The sequence below is a fragment of the Bactrocera neohumeralis genome, unplaced genomic scaffold (genome assembly GCF_024586455.1).
Source record: "Bactrocera neohumeralis isolate Rockhampton unplaced genomic scaffold, APGP_CSIRO_Bneo_wtdbg2-racon-allhic-juicebox.fasta_v2 cluster09, whole genome shotgun sequence".
Taxonomy (NCBI): domain Eukaryota; kingdom Metazoa; phylum Arthropoda; class Insecta; order Diptera; family Tephritidae; genus Bactrocera; species Bactrocera neohumeralis.
Window position 1 is genome coordinate 29,145,441 of NW_026089622.1, and position 18,002 is coordinate 29,163,442.

Below are 18,002 nucleotides of genomic sequence, written 5' to 3' on the forward strand. Positions count from 1 at the left end.
TGCGGGAGATTTTCGACAAACTCTCCCCGTTATTAACAGAGGTACGCGAGCAGATATCATCAAGGCATGCTTGAAATCGTCACCCTTTTGGGCTTCAATTGAAACATTGAAATTACGAACGAATATGAGAGCTCATGTTCATGGAATCACTGATAGCGATTTCCCACAACAACTGCTAAAACTTGGAGAAGGAATTTTTCCCACTCCAAATTTAAGCGATCATTGTGACATTCTTCTGGATGAGTCCCTAGGTCAAATACTCCATAATTTGGAAAACTTAATAGATGCTATATACCCTGATATCGAGAATTTGCACCAAAAGGACTTTCATTGGCTATGTTCTAGGGCTATAGTGTCTCCTAAGAATGATACTGTTAATGAAATAAACAATCTAATAGTTCAAAAAGTCCCCGGCCAAATTAAAACATACAAATCAATCGACAATGTGACTAATATCGAAGACGCAGTCCATTATCCACAGGAATTTTTAAATTCGTTGAACCCTTCTGGACTGCCACCACATGAGTTGTCGCTAAAAATCGGAATCCCAATAATGCTTTTAAGAAATTTAAGCCCTCCGAACATGTGTAATGGGACGAGGCTGCTTATTAAAGAGTTAAAGGACAATTTAATTGTAGCAACTATTATTACTGGCCCAGCAGCTGGTCAACTGGCTCATATACCGAGGATACCGATGATCCCGACTGATCTGCCAATCCCATTTAAACGGCTTCAATTTCCGGTAAAAACATCTTTCGCATTAACGATTAACAAGTCCCAAGGTCAAACCTTCGAATTAGTAGGGATCGACCTGCGAAAGAAATGTTTTACTCACGGTCAAATGTATGTTGGACTATCGCGGGTCGGAGCCCCTGAAAATCAATTTATTTTGTTGCCACAGAATAAAACAACATCAAATATAGTTCATAGGGAAGCTCTAACACAATAAAAGGTTTTTCTTTTGGGATTATGACCTCTTTGCAATAATTAAAAATATAAACAAAAAAACCTGATATTGAGAAAAAACAAACAAAAGAAACGTATTAAACAAAAAAATTAAAACGTAAAAAAATATAAAAAACACTAATAAAAAATACAAAAACAAAAACAAAAAAATATAAAACAATGAAAAAAGTACAAAAAAATCTTAAATAATATATAAGAATTAAATTTCATATTTTTTTTTAAATTCGACGCAAAAAATTGTGAATATTTGTGTAAATGTCATGTTGAGTGCCCGTGCGAAGCCGCTATGTGTATGTAACAACATCCACTGCAATGTTCACAGTTTTTCTGTAATGTCTTTAGCATCAGCATTGCATCCGTGCGAAGCCGGGGCGGGTCGCTCCTAGAAAATTTAAAAAAAGTACTTTCAAACCTTTGCTTATATGAAGAAATGTATTTCATAATAAAAACAAGTACAGAAGGGCTAATTTCGGGTATAACCCCATATTTCATACTATTGCAAATTGCAAGGATTAAAGCAGGTGTAATACTTGGAGAATGGAGCCATGCATTCACGTAAGAAAGGAAAGAAACCGTTATGGCTCAAGCACTTCACGACTTCTGGTCAAGCATATCTCCTACGCACATAAGAGAGCTGCCCCTCCGCGATGTCAAAATCGTGCTTGGCGACTTTAACCCCAAGGTGGGCAAAAAAGGTATTTATGGCAAAACGGTCGGTAAGTTCAGCCTCCTTGAGGAAACATCCCCTAATAGGTTGAGGCTGATCGATTTCACCGGGGCCCGAAATATGGTTTTCTGTAGTAATAAATTCCAGTATAACAAATTTTAACAAGCTTCCTGGCTGTCTTCGGATCGAAAAGCTTTTAAGCAGATCGACCATATTTTAGTCGTGCGTATGCTCATAAGTCCTAGCACTGATTCGTAACACTATCTTGTTTCAGACTAGATAAGCACCCGTCTCTGTGCAGCAAAAAAGCACGTCAACAAATAAATGAAATGTTCGACGTCGGGAAGCTGCAATCACAACAGGCAGCCGAAAGATCCTGCTCTCTGAAAACACGCTGCAGTAAATTGTTACATGGGAATTGTGGGACGGCTATTGAAGCTCCTTACGTACAGCTGCAAACGAAACCATTGGTATTCGGAAATGGCAAAAGAACATATGGTACGAGGAGTGTCTTGTCAATTTCAAAATCTATGAGAATGGAGCAGAAATTCCACTGCCCGACCATGTAGAAGTTCGAATAGCAATTTTCCGTCTAAAGAACAATAAAGCGGGGGGCCGATGAATTGTGAGTGAGCGATTGAATATATGATTATCCCAAGAGGTAATCCAGTGACTGATGCCCAGAGCATAGTGAAATTATGGAGATAAAACTTTTCCAGAAGGCTGAATGGCAGGGAAACCATAACACGAGCAGTTGGTGAAACCAATTAACAAAATCTATGACGATGGAGCAAACATTCCATCGCCCGACCATGCAGAAGTTCGAATAGCAATTTCCCGTCCAAAGAACCATAAAGCGAGGGGTCGAAGAATAGTGGGTGAGCTATTTACATATGGTGGCGAAGATCTGATAAGGAGCATGCATCAGTTCCTTTGTAGAATATGGTCAAGCGAAAGCATGCCTGACGTTTGGAATTTAAGTAAGTGCGTAAAATCTGGCGTAAAAAGGCCTGTAAAATCAACAACTGACGAGATATTCACCACGCACCAAATCCTGAAAAAGACCCATGAAAAAAGGATCGACGCGCACTATTTCTTCGTCGATTTTAAAGCTGTTATTGATAGCACGAAAAACAGCCGCTATGTCTGAATTTGGTATCCCCGCAAAACTAATAAAGCTGTGTTAACTGACGTGGAGTAATACCAAAAGCTCCGTCAGGTCGGGAAAGAACTTGTTGAGCAGTTCGATATCCAACGAAGTTTCAGATAAGGCGACTTCTTCTATTTGTGTTACTCCTTCAATTTACTCTTGGAGAAAATAATTCGAGCTGCAGAAATAAATAGAGAAGGTACCAACATCTATGAGAGTGTATAGCTTGGCGTACGCCGATGATTTAGTAAAGTAATAGAACTGGGAGGATGGAGTCATGTGTAGAAGTTCCGCAAGTGAGGAAAGTTCTCTGAACGCCATTCACTTGGGAGTGGCCAGAAACGATTCTTTTACATATGATTCAAGCAGCTCACTACTTCCGGTCTTTGACCAAGTACCCTCTGGGTAGCCTAAGAACATCCGTTTGAAGGCGAGCTAAAGTGAGAAGGCGAAATATTCCCTACATAGGGTTGTGCGCAGGGTTTGGGACCCGCCACGTAAAAAAAACACCCCAATGAATAATAACAACCAGCCTCGGATGAGAGACCCCCCTTTTGATGGCAAACGAAATAAGGACTACGATTTGAGGGCATGCACCTGGAATGTTCGCACCCTTAATTCGGAAGGTGCCGCTGGCCAGCTGGTTGATGTCCTCGCAAAAATAAAGGCTGACATCACCGCCGTCCAAGAAATGCGATGGACGGGACAAGGAGAGAGACGAGTAGGTCCTTGTGACATTTACTACAGTGGCCATATAAAGGAGCGCAAGTTTGGTGTTGGATTCGTGGTGGGAGAGAGACTCCGTCGCCGAGTACTATCATTCACTCCGGTGAATGAACGTCTAGCCACAATCCGCATCAAAGCGAGGTTCTTCAACATATCGCTGATTTGCGCCCACGCCCCGACGGAAGAGAAGGACGATGTGACCAAAGATGCCTTCTATGAGCGCTTGGATGGGTGGGCAAAGAAGTTATATTTGGCACTACGGTCGGTAAATTCAGCCTCCACGACGAAACATCCCCAAATGGGTTGAGGCTGATTGACTTCGCCGGGGCCCGAAATATGGTTATCTGTAGTACTAGATTCCAGCATAAGAAGATTCATCAAGCTACCTGGCTGTCTCCGGATCGAAAAACTACCAACCAGATCGATCATGTTGTTATAGATGGAAGACACGTCTCCAGTGTTTTAGATGTGCGTGCGCTCCGAGGTCCTAACATCGACTCGGACCACCATCTTGTTGCAGCTAAAATTCGCACTCGCCTCTGTGCAGCAAAAAACTCACGCCAACAAACACAATGAAGGTTCGACGTCGAGAAGCTGCAATCACAACAGACAGCCGAACGATTTTCTACTCGGTTTGCACTCCTGCTCTCTGAGAGCACTAGTCAACAACTCGGTATAAGGGAACTGTGGGACGGCATTTCAAATTCCTTACGTACAGCTGCAACCGAAACCATTGGTTTTCGGAAAGAGCAAAAGAACAGCTGGTACGACGAGGAGTGCCGTGTCGCAGCTGAGAGAAAACAGGCTGCCTACCTCGCAACGTTACGATCGCCCAATACACGTGCGGGATGGGATAGATACCGAGAGTTGAAGAGGGAAGTGAGACGCATTTGCAGACAGAAGAAGAAAGAGGCCGAAATGCGTGAGTACGAAGAGCTTGATAAGCTGGCCGACAGGGGTAATGCTCGAAAATTCTACGAAAAAATGCGGCGGCTTACAGAAGGTTTCAAGACCGGAGCATACTTTTGTAGAACCCCCAAAGGTGATCTAGTCACTGATGCCCAGAGCATAGTTAAATTATGGAGGGAACACTTCTCCAGCCTGCTGAATGGCAGTGAACGCACAACACCAGGAGAAGGAGAACCCGATTCCCCAATCGATGACGATGGAGCAGTAGTTCCATTACCCGACCATGAAGAAGTTCGAATAGCAAATGCTCGCCTGAAGAACAACAAAGCGGCAGGGGCCGACGGATTACCGGCCGAGCAATTCAAACACGGCGGCGAAGAACTGATAAGGAGCATGCATCAGCTTCTTTGTAAAATATGGTCGGATGAAAGCATGCCCAACGATTGGAATTTAAGTGTGCTATGCCCAATCCATAAGAAAGGTGACCCCACAATCTGCGCCAACTACCGTGGGATTAGCCTCCTCAACATCGCATATAAGGTTCTATCGAGCGTATTGTGTGAAAGATTAAAGCCCACCGTCAACAAACTGATTGGACCTTATCAGTGTGGCTTCAGACCTGGAAAATCAACAACCGACCAGATATTCACCATGCGCCAAATCTTGAAAAAGACCCGTGAAAGAAGAATCGACACACACCACCTCTTCGTCGATTTCAAAGCTGCTTTCGACAGCACGAAAAGGAGCTGCCTTTATGCCGCGATGTCTGAATTTGGTATCCCCGCAAAACTAATACGGCTGTGTAAACTGACGTTGAAAAACACGAAAAGCTCCGTCAGGATCGGGAAGGACCTCTCCGAGCCGTTCGATACCAAACGAGGTTTCAGACAAGGCGACTCCCTATCGTGCGACTTCTTCAACCTGCTCCTGGAGAAAATAGTTCGAGCTGCAGAACTAAACAGAGAAGGTACCATCTTCTATAAGAGTGTACAGCTGCTGGCGTATGCCGACGATATTGATATCATCGGCCTCAACACCCGCGCCGTGAGTTCTGCTTTCTCTAGGCTGGACAAGGAAGCACAGAAAATGGGTCAGGTAGTGAACGAGGGCAAAACGAAATATCTCCTGTCATCAAACAAACAGTCGTCGCACTCGCGAGTTTGCTCTTCAGGATCCTAATGCAAAAAGGGACGATAGGCGTTTTTGTTTTCTTTAACTATCCTAAAGCGAATACAAGTTAAAAGCGAATAGAAATATAAATTTTATAAGCTTGTGGTGTTGCCACTGTACTGTCCTCCTATTGAGAGGGTACGGCAGTAAAGGCTGGGTTCAAACGATCAATCGAAACATTCACGGCTTGATGATTAACGTCGATGGCAAAATATTTTGAATGGCGATGCAATACTTTGTAGGGGCCTTTGACCGGCGGTGACAATGATGGCTTGACTGATAGATCTCGTACAAACACCTGTTCGCATTTTTGAAGGTCTGCGTGTATGAATGACTTCTGCTTGGTATGCCAAGCGGTATCTATGGGGCGTAAGTCTCGCATGACGCGGCGTAAATGAGCTGCGATCTCCACTACGGTAGTTGATGGGCCACTATCCACGAAAAACTCAGAAGGCAAACGCAAGGTAGTTGCGTAAAATAGTTCAGCTGGACAAGCACTTATGTCGGCCTTAAAAGAACTACGAAGCCCCAACAGGATTAGTGGCAGCGACGAGGTCCATTGATTGTGATTGTGGCACAATATTGCTGACTTAAGCGTTCGGTGCCATCGTTCGACCATGCCATTCGTCTGTGGATGATAAGCGGTCGTCCGTAGATGCCTGACTCCTAGGCATTGCATGAGTTGCTCGAAAAGTTTACTTTCAAATTGCCGGCCTAGGTCCGAAGTTATGTCAACAGGAACGCCAAATCGCGATATCCAACAGCTTATTAATGCCTTGGATACTGTTTCATGCATTTGCTATCTGGATAGCGAATGCATCGGGCCAACGTGTGAAACGATCGATGACCGTGAGACAATAGCGATTGCCGTCGGAAAGTGGGAAGGGTCCGACAATGTCGATATGCAGGTGTAAAAACCGTTGTCCGGGGCATGCGCGGAGTTGAAACAGTGAAGAGTTGTGCCGGATGACTTTGTTGCATTGGCACTGGATGCATTGCTTGGCGAATTCCCGGCTATCTTTCTGTATTCCGGGCCATACAAAGCGTTCTGTCATCAGTTTCGCAGTTACCCTGTTGCGCAAATAACTGTTTGTCGAAATCGTTTTGTTATGAACCGGCTTAGTCGACTAGTTGAAGTATCGCAATAGCCTTTCTTAGTACTAGAGGGGATAATAATACTGGTTAGTAGAAGCGAATGACTAATTTTACCTTCTAAGTATGACTTTAACTCGTCGTTGTTTTTCTGATCTTCAGCCAAGTCATCAAAATTTATTGGATCAGTTGTTATGGGTTGGATTCGAGACAGCAGATCTGCTGTAACATTTTGTACCCCTGGTACGTGACGAATGTCTGTCGTGATCTGCGCTTTAAAATCCAATTGACGTGCCTGACGATCAGATGCTTTTTCTAGTCGTTGCCGAAAAGCATAGATTAGCGGGTTGTGGTCGGTGTAAACGTGACAATTTCTTCCTTCAAGCATGAAGCTGAAAAAAATGACGGACGGAGGGAAATATCGCAGTTAATTCTCTATTGTAGGTACTGTACCGCTGTTCAGCTTTTGTAGAAAGGCACTGGAAAAAGCCTAAAGGTTGAAGTGATCCATTGGAAATTTGATGTAGAGCGGCGCCTGCAGCGTAGTCAGATGCGTCGACCCATAATGAAAGAGGAGCGTTCGGGAGCGGGTGCGCCAGAAGCGCGCAAGTAGCGAGGTCCTCTTTGCAAGTCTCAAAGTGCCTTGTGTTGTCGTTGCGCTTATTTCCAGAACACATTTTGAAAAGAGGTGCTTGGTGCGAAAGTGGTTTTGGAAGTAGCGATCTATAAAAATTGATCATAGCTAGGAATCGTTTAAGATCCTTTGCAATCGTAGGAAGTTTGAATAAGCGAATCGCTTCAATGCGGCTAGGCAGCGGCTTGATTCCATCCTTCGTGATTAAATGCCCTAAGAAATGCAGCTCTGATACACCAAGCACTGATTTGGCTACGTTTATTGTTAAGTTGTGTTGGCGTAATCGTTGAAAAACCATACGAAGATGTGCGCGATGTTCTTCTGGGGAGCGTGATGCGACGCATATGTCGTCCAGGTAGGTGAACACATTATCTATGCCGCGGAAAACTTCGTTGATGACTCTTTGGAAGGTTTGTGCCGCGCTGCGCAACCCAAAGGTCATGTGCGTGAATTCGTACAACCCAAAAGGAGTTGTGATGGCAGTTTCACAAATGTCATTGGGATCGATTGGGATCTGGTGAAAGGCATTCTGTAGATCGATTTTTTAAAATATTGAATTTCCAGCAAAAATATGACTGAAATCGTGCAGGAACGGCAGAGGGTTTTTGTCGGGGACGGTTACCGCGTTACACGCGGTAGTCTCCACACGGTCTCCATGACCCGTCGGCCTTGCGCACCATATGTAATGGGCTAGCCCAATTACTGCTGCATGTCCGACATATGCCCAGTTTCATCAACAGCTCGAATTCAGCGCGCGCTGCCGTCAGCTTTTCAGGCGACAGCCGTCTTGGCCGAGAAAAAATTGGTTGGCCGTTTGTAATGATCCGGTGAACCCCGGTGGACTTCGTTGTAGAATCCGGAGCGGCTGGTCGCGTTACGTCACTAAACTCTCACAGCGAATTTAAAAAATCTCAGGCTGAACTTATGGTTGAAATGTTTGATACATTAATTCGCGCTACTGTGCAAAATGATTTAACTGCTGTTTTGCGGTCGAGCAGACATCGTCCATTAAGATCAAGTAAAAGGTCGTAATGTGTTAAAAAATCTGCTCCAATGATTGCTTGGGTTACGTCTGCAATCACAAAGCTCCAAACAAAATCCCTGCGTAAGTTGAGGTTAAGGCGAAGTATGACTTCTCCAAAAACCATAATCGGTGAACTATTAGCGGCAGGTCGACTCGTGCCAATTTCGAACACTTCGGAAGAACCGACACATCAGCGTCGGAGTCAATGAATGTTATATTAGTTGATGTGTCGCATATACGTAGGCGGCAGTTCGAAGGCATCTCAGAGCGTCTGCCTATCCCTGAGATACTGCTGACAGAGCACCCCTATTGTTTGCCATTTGGCGATGTAGATTGAGCGAACTTACAAGGTTCGCGACACTTCTTAGCGTTTGGTACAAACTTGGCGTGATACCAGCACATTTCGCCTGAATTGATGTTATGAGGGCGCACTGGCGTTTTCGACCTGTAACACGCACGTGTTTTCTCGCTGCTCGTAACTCCATCAAAACCCTGTTTCAGTTCTGCTATTTCAGTCCTAAGGTCATTGTCTAAGGTATGATTCGATGCGGATACCTCGTGGATACGAACTTCACGCATTTGCATCGCCTCCACTATTGAGTCGGCGATTTTTAATTTGTCGACAATAGGTACATTGGTTGCTATAATTGCTGCTTGCGCATATGGTGGCAAGCGATTAACCCACAAATCATGCAAAATGCTTTCGCTTAGAGCGGAACCGGCAGCGCGCTTCATTTCGTTAAACAGGTCGGTCGGGCGGCGGTCGCCCAATGGCATGTCGCGCAATATACGTTGTAGGCGGCGTTGCTGGCTCTCAGTGAAATTTTCTATCAATTTGGTACGAATGAATTGATATCGAGCAGACGTGGGCGCAGCATCTATTATGGAGCGCAACTCCATTAACTTTACCTGCGGTATACTGGCCGCTACGATATTAAATTTTGCCGAGTCGGTTGTAACGCCAGAGGCCTCAAACCAAAAATCTAACGAGTAAAGATAAGCCTCAATGTTGTCTTCTGACATCAATGGCAGCGGGATGCGTGGAAAAATTGGTGTTGTAGCGTTGAATTCCCCGTGGCTTGGACCAGCAGTAACCGCCAGGCTATCGTTGAGTGACATCTCACTTACCGTCAAGGGTCACCAATTATAGAGATTCGGAGCGTAATAAAACATATGTTTGCTCTTCAGGATCCAAATGCAAAAAGGGACGATAGGCGTTTTTATTTTCTTTAACTAAGCTAAAGCGAACACAAGTTAAAAGCGAATAGAATGCGCATGGTTGTATTTGCAAAATATAAATTTTATAAGCTTGTGGTGTTGCCACATATATGTTATGTACTTCTAACAGTTCATAAAACTAAGTACCTACTTAACGCTATTGCTTCTTCATATATAATTTAGTTATTAAAAGAGAAATGTAAAAATTTCATATAAAAAACGCTTAAGAAATGGTCAAGAAAATTTCCTGCGGTAAATTTTCTTGTGCTAGTATGCAGCTCTAAAGAAATCTAGTACTAATTTTTAATACATTTTTTCAATAAAATGCGAATATGGCAAACCTGGTTTTGCGAATAAACATGAAATAAACAATTGTTTCTTGAAGGAAATTCAAAGTAATCGTTAAATTCGTGCCAAATTAGTTAAAATAATTATTATGAAGTATAGTTCATTTTGAAATGTTGTATAAAACTTAACCATCTCATCAACAACATTCCTTAAATCGCAAGGAAAATATTTATGTTACTACACATACATATACATATATATGTACATACATATTACGCACAAAGTTTATTTTCTTTGTTTATTCTCTCTTGTTCTTCTAATCTCGATCATTCACAATGCGTAACCAGCTGTTAAAATTACTTGAAGAAATAATGTATTTTTTACATATTAAGCTTAGTACATGCTAAATCGGACTAACTAATGTGAACAAACAAACATACGTTTAATTGCGTGAGCGAAACATAGCGTTAGCAAAGTGTACAGAGCAAATGCAAGCAAACACAATGCAAATACAATTAATAACTGCATTGAGGTGAATGACTTCTAATGCTTAACCTTGAATATTAGGCAAATAAGAAGTAGAAGTTGAAGTTTGCAATCGGTGACCCAACACTTGTCAACAAAATGTACATTTTATTATTACATTTTATATTTTTTGTTTGTCAATTGGGAATTATTTCTATTTAGTTTTGTTTTTTATTGAAAATGTGCATTCGACTTTTCAGTTATTTCTTTAAATTTTCGGATTGAACAGTGTAAAATTGTAATTTTGCCAAATTTTTAAACTTTGTCACTTGCGTTTGCTGGTAGCACTGTGAGCTTTTTTCTACGCGTTTAACGCGAGAAGTAACGGAATACGGTATCAAATATGCTCCGTAATGATGAAGTACAAACAATGGCACGCTGGGAACGCGGATCTTCAACTTTAAGTATTAGTTTTGGACGGAGTTTTTAATGGCCCATTCTCAACATACATATACAGTCGTGACTGAAAATCGCTATGTACATTTTCCATTTAAAAAAAATTGTTTCAAATTAATAAATATATACTATATGTGAGTTATATTATTGTTTGTTGTTTGCTGATCATAACCAATAGGCCGGCTCTTCTTCTTTACTGGCGTAGAAACCGGTAACGCAGTTAGAGCCAAGTGAACAATAGCTCGCCAGTCGTTTATTCTTTTCGCAAGGTGTCGCCAATTGTAGACTCTAAGCAAAGCTAGGTCCTTCTCCACCTGGTCCTTCCAAACGGAGAAAAAGTCTTACTTTTCCTTTACTTTCCCCCGGCGGGTACTGCGTCGAATACTTTCAGAGCTGGAGTGTTTTCGTCCATTCGGACAACATGACCTAGCCAGCGTAGCCGCTGTCTTTTAATTCGCAGAACAATGTCAATGTCGTCGTATATCTCATACAGCTCATCGTTCCATCGAATGCGATATTCACCGTGACCAACGCGCAAAGAGCCATAAATATTTCGCAGAACATTTCTTTCGAAAACTCGCAACGTCGACTCATCAGATGTTGTCATCGTCCAGGCCTCTGCACCAAATGGCAGGACGGGAATAATGAGTGACTTATAGAGTTTTGTTTTTGTTTGTCGAGAGAGGACTCCACTTCTCAATTGCCCACTTAGTCCGAAGTAGCACCTGTTGGCAAGAGATATCCTGCGTTGGATTTTGAGGCTGACGTTATTGTTGATTCTGGTTCCTAAATAGACGAAATTATCTACAACTTCGAAGTTATGACTGTCAACAGTTAAATAAGTGCATAGTCGCGAGTGCGACAACTGTTTATTGTCATTTACACCCCACATTAAAATGTACCCTCAAGAAAGAGGATTTAAGTAAAAAAACTGGTACGTGGAGCCCCTACGCGCGGAAGAAGTTAAACTTCTTAGTGATATTCCAAGAAACGCGTATCATTTTGTATGAAAGAAAACTAGCGGTAGGGAAATATGGTGGAGTGACCAGCACTTTCTCAAATTCACATACAACATCATACAGAATTCAATTTGCACCTTCTCTATGCTTTAAGCAGATAACTTAAAATAATATTTTAGAAGTTGTTCAATTTATGATTTTTAGCTTTTGCCGTCGTCGCGAAAAGACGCTTGTTGACAAAGGCTTGCTCGGGGAGATGTTACGGCGCCTGTTTTTATGAATGAAGAGAAGTCGCTTGTGGAATTTGCGCCTGCGTTTATAAATGAAATCGTTTTTGTTGTAGAATTTACTATATTTGATTAAATATCCAAATTGACTATAAATATGTAATAAAATGCATTCATACAAAATTATACTCATACATATCATAATTATGTTTACATGCCAATATTGAATTGCTGAGGGCAAAACGCAAAAGCATACATATGTACATACATACATATATAATCAACAAAAATGTCACAATAAGCGAAGACCTGTATACTGGTGGAATGAAGAAATTGCCACGCTGAGAAAGCTCTGTCACTCAGCCCGACGTCGCCTACAACGCAATCAAAGTGGCGAAAACGAAAACCGTTTCAAAGAAGCTTTTAAAAACCATAAGAAGCTTCTAAAGTCAGCTATAATGCGTAGCAATAGAAACTGTTTTGAAAAGATCTGTAAAGAAGCGAATATAGACCTCTGGGGGACGGCTTATAAAATCTGTATGTCCAAATTCCAAAATGAGCGGCAGCAACCCAAATGCGCTCCGTTTATGAAGAAAGTCGTCGAGGCATTATTTCCGACGCACGCCCCGATTACTAGCGCTGTGCGACGAAACGAAGCTGCTGAATCACCCCCACTGGTTACAGAAGAAGAACTATTGGCAATAGACAAAAAATTCAAAAACAACAAACCGCCTGGTATCGACGGAATACCAAACAGAGCTCTAAAGGTAGCCATAATCTCAAAGCCCACTCTTTTCGCAAAAATGTACAACGCATGTATAAAAGAAGGGATGTTCCCCGATCCCTGGAAAATCCAGCGCCTGGTTTTAATCCCAAAACCAAAAAAACCACCATATGAACCTTCTTCGTATCGACCTCTGTGTATGCTCGACACAATGGGCAAAGTGTACGAAAGCATAACAAGAAACCGCTTGGAGATTGCAATCCAGGAGGCCGGCGGAGTATCAGAAAGACAATACGGCTTCAGAAAACAGAGGTCTACTATCGATGCACTGAAAGAAGTTGTCGACACGGCGAAAAGAGCAGCAAGTGGCAAAAGATGGAAAGGTGGTACAAAACAATATTGTGCGCTGATCACCCTGGATGTGAAGAATGCATTCAACTCTTCTAAATGGGAGAATATATTCGAAGCCTTATATGGAATACGCGCCCCTCAGTACCTCATAAATATCATTATGAGTTATTATAAAAATAGAAGGCTGATCTACGACACCGCCGAAGGCTTCAAGAGCTACCCTATTACAAGCGGAGTACCACAAGGATCTGTTTTAGGCCCTCTCTTATGGAATCTAGTTTATGATGGGGTGCTAAGAATTCCACAGCCTAAAGACGTTAAGCTAATCGCGTACGCGGACGACCTTATAGTGGTAGCAGTAGGTAAACAACTTGAAGACCTACAAAATAAATGTAATGAATGCATAAATGGTCTACGCCAATGGTTTTCTTCCAAGAGTTTGGAACTGGCTGAGCACAAAACAGAGGTACTGCTCATAAGCACCAGAAAAATTGAGGAAAAAATAACTCTCACTATAGGAGAGTGTATGATTACTTCACAACCACAGTTGAAGTATTTAGGGGTAATATTGGACTCCAAACTGAAATTCAAGCAGCACTTGGCAAACATAGCAAATAAAGCAAATAGGATTTATAACGCGTTATTAAGAATGATGGCAAATAGAGGCTGTGTGCGCTCCAGCCGCCGACTTCTAATCGCAAAAGCTATGAGCTCAGTATACTGTATGCATAGCTCCAGTATGGATACAGGCGCTAAACATAAAAGAGTATGCCAAACCAATAAATGCGGTGCACAGACTCACAGCAATAAGAGTAACAAGTGCTTTCCGAACTATTTCCAGTGAAGCATCTGAAGTACTAGCTGGTATGCCGCCCATAGACATCCAGGGTGACGAGCTCGCGAGATTATATGAGCTATCAGCGCCAATTACAGAAATCCAAAAGAGAGAAGAGAGAAAGAAGAGCAGCAACGGTGGCAAACCTCAACTAAATGACGGTGGACCCACAGACTTATACCTGACATCCATACGTGGATAAGTAGAAAACATGGGGACCTGGATTTCCACCTGACCCAGATATTAAGCGGGCATGGGTGCTTAAGAGGCTATCTATATAAATTTCAAAACGTCGTCAGTCCGTATTGTTCGATGTGTACGGAGTCAATAGAAGACTCTGAGCACGTGTTCTTCCATTGTCCTCGGTTTCTAAACATAAGGGAAAAGTTAGAAACAGCACTAGGTGGTAGTTTAAAGGTGGAAAGTTTGACTGCACTTATGTGTCAGTCCTCTGAGAAGTGGAAAGCTGTTCGCGAAGCGGCAACTTCCATCATGACAATATTAAGACAGATACAGCAGAATAGGCGTCAGTCCGTCTGTGCTATAGAGGAGACGTAAAATGTCTTGTCACTCCCATGAAGTAATACCTTATCTGGTGGTTTCGTGGGACAGTCTTGAGTTGGGAGTAGGTTAGGTTTAGCGGATTAAAGTCCCGGCTTTCGATGCTTCCTCCTACTATAAAAAAAAAAAAAACATATATAATCGCAGGCGACTTCAATGCGTGGTCGACCGCTTGGGGTAGTAGGCGCACAAACCACCGTGGGCGTCTACTACTTGAATTGCTCGGCCAAACGAATCTTACGATCCTGAATAGCGGAACGCAAAATACATTTCAAACAGGTAACAAAGGCTCCATACATTATACATTTCAAAAAGGTAACAAAGGCTCCATAATCGATCTCATGTTCGCCAACGACGCCCTTAGTAGGCACATTAAGTGGGCGGTGTCTGACACATTTACAAATAGTGACCACATGGCTATTATTGCCGAAGTCTCATATGCCGGAGGGACGGAACGCCGCAGCAGGAGCACATGCCAAAAACGAACTTGGAAACAAAAAGACTTTGATGCCGAACTTTTTGAGATGGTCTGGAGTTCAGAAAATATACAAGGCGAAGACGCCGCGCACTTGGTATCCGCAGTGCGAAAAAAATTGTCCACAGCTTGCGACGCAACCATGCGTAGGACAGCACAACACAACAGCCGAAGGCCAGTGTATTGGTGGAATGAATAAATAGCTGGGCTCAGAAAACTCTGCAACTCAGCTAGACGCCGCCTACAACGTAATCGGAGCGAAGAAAATGAAAGCAGCCTTAGGAATATATTTAAAAGTCAAAAGAAGCTTCTGAAGTCAGCCATTTGTCGCAGTAAAAAGAAGTGTTTTGAAAAACTCTGTGAGGAAGCAAACGAAGACCCCTGGGGAACAGCATACAAAATCTGTAAGTAAAAATTCAAAAATTAAGCACAACCATCCAAAAGCGCATCCTTTATGAGAAATGTCGTCGAAACTCTGTTTCAAAAACACGACAGTATTTCTTTTGCTAAGCCTCGAACCGAAGTCATAGAGTCGCCACTGCCAGTTAGTGAAGAAGAAATATTGGCCATAGCCGGAAAAATTAAAAGCAGCAAAGCGCCTGGAATAGATCGCATTCCAAACAGAGCCCTAAAGGAAGCTATGATACTGAAACCTAAATTATTCGTAAAAATGTACAATGCGTGCTTAAAAGAAGGAATATTTCCCGACCCATGGAAAGTCCAGCGATTGGTTTTACTTCCTAAACCAAAAAAGCCGCTTGGAGATAGCAATCCAGAAAGCTGGCGGATTATCAGAAAGACAATACGGCTTTATGAAAAGGAGGTCCACCATTGACGCACTATACGATGTCGTTGACACTGCGAAATGCGCAGTAAGTGGCAAGCGATGGAAAGGCGGAACAAAAAAATATTGTGCGCTGATCACCCTGGATGTGAAGAATGCCTTTAACTCAGCAAAGTGGGCAAACATAATCAAAGCTCTAAATGAAATACGTGCTCCTCAATATCTTATGGAAATTGTCATGAGTTATTTTAAAAACAGGCGACTATTATACGATAAAGATGAAGGCACTAAGAGCTACTCAATTTCGAGTGGAGTACCGTAAGGCTCGGTACTAGGCCCCCTTCTATGGAACATAATGTATGATGGGGTGCTAAGGAGACACCAACCGAAAGCTATTAAATTAGTTGCATACGCAGACGACCTTATTGCGGTAGCAGTAGCTAAACACCTCGACGACCTCCGGAGCAAAAGTAATGAGTGCATAAACGGTCTGCGCCAATGGTTCTCCTCAATGAGTTTAGAACTGGCTGTAAAAAGGAAAGAGGAAAGTATATCTCTGACCATAGGGGAGTGCGAGATTCACTCACAGCCACACCTAAAATATCTAGGAGTAATAGTAGACTCAAGGTTCAAATTTAAGGATGGCAAATAAAGGCTACGTGCGTTCCAACCGGCGTTATTTACTCGCAAAGGTAATAAGATCGGTTATGTGATATGTGGCTCCAATATGGATCCAGGCATTAGGCGTCAAAGCATATGCCAGACAAATAAACACCGTGCACAGGCTGTCGGCACTAAGAGTTATCAGTGCTTTCCGAGCAATTTCAAGTGATGCTGCTGAAGTAATAGCCAGTATGATGCCCATGGACATCCAGGGTGACGAATACGAACGAGTATACAAATTACCAGAGCCATCTATAGGAGCCAAAAGAGAAGAGAGAGTGAAAAGCTTAACGATATGGCAGCAGCGGTGGCAAAAAAAAAAAAAAACATATTTATATGCACATACAAGAGATTCCCTGGTTGAAAACAAAAAGTTAAACAAGCAAAACGAAATTCTTTACATTCGTTGGGAGTGTAATCATGAGCATGCATACTCGTACATATATTTATGTCTCTTCATATTCTCTGCTTGGACATACATGCCACGTCATCATATGCCGAAAATACATATATTTATTTCTCTTCACAGCGTGAATTCTGTGGTAGTGAGGTGAATTCCTTACTACAAATCCAACAAGTGTTCGCCTGCACCTTATGCTTTAAGTTTTCTACTTTACTCTCATTATCTCTATCTCTCTCTCTCTCTCGCCCCTCCACTGAATCGTTAAAGGTTTAACGCAACCTTTTCCGTCCGAAGTCGCCTGAGAAGTTTCACTTCAATAATTTTAATTTTATTTCTCTTTAATTATACTCTCGCAACAAAGTTGCTAAGGAGAGTATTATAGTTTTGTTCACATAACGGTTGTTTGTAAGTGCTAAAACTAAAAGAGTCAGAAATAGGGTTATATATACCAAAGTGATCAGGGTGACGAGTAGAGTTGAAATCCGGATGTCTGTCCGTCCGTCCCTCCGTCCGTGCAAGCTGTAACTTGAGTAAAAATTGAGATATCATGATGAAACTTGGTACACGTATTTCTTGGCTCCATAAGAAGGTTTAGTTCGAAGATGGGCAAAATCGGCCCACTGCCACGCCCACAAAATGACGGAAACCGAAAACCTATAAATTGTCATAACTAAGCCATAAATAAAGATATTAAAGTGAAATTTGGCACGAAGGATCGCATTAGAGAGTGGCATATTTGGAAGTAATTTTTTTGGAAAAGTGGGCGTGGCCCCGCCCCCTACTAAGTTTTCTGTACATATCTCGGAAACTTCTATAACTATGTCAACCAAACTCTATAGAGTCGTTTCCTCCAGGCGTTTCCATATACAGTACAAAAATGGAAGAAATCGGATAATAACCACGCCCACCTCCCATACAAAGGTTATGTTGAAAATCACTAAAAGTGCGTTAACCGACTAAAAACAAACGTCAGAAACACTAAATTTTACGGAAGAAGTGGCAGAAGGAAGCTGCACCCAATCTTTTTTTAAAAATTGAAAGTGGGTGTGGCGTCGCCCACTTATGGATAAAAAACCATATCTCAGGAACTATTATACCGATTGCAATGAAATTCGGTATATAATATTCTCTTAACACCCTGATGACATGTACGAAATATGGGTGAAATCGGTTCACAACCACGCATTCTTCCAATATAACGCTATTTTGAATTTCACCTGATGCCTTCTCTGTATAATATATGTATACATTAGGA

The 18,002-nt window shown here is 42.3% G+C and overlaps 1 protein-coding gene across 1 annotated transcript in view; it reads right to left on the reverse strand.

Annotated features, from left to right (window-relative positions):
• Positions 1 to 918: 918 nt before the first annotated feature.
• Positions 919 to 18,002, reverse strand: part of LOC126764215 (proton-associated sugar transporter A-like) — a 99,236-nt gene continuing 82,152 nt past the window's right edge. The window contains exon 3 of the mRNA XM_050482013.1: positions 919 to 1,348. Coding sequence (XP_050337970.1) covers positions 1,311 to 1,348 — 38 coding nt within the window. The 3' untranslated portion in view covers positions 919 to 1,310. The remainder of the gene's footprint in view (positions 1,349 to 18,002) is intronic.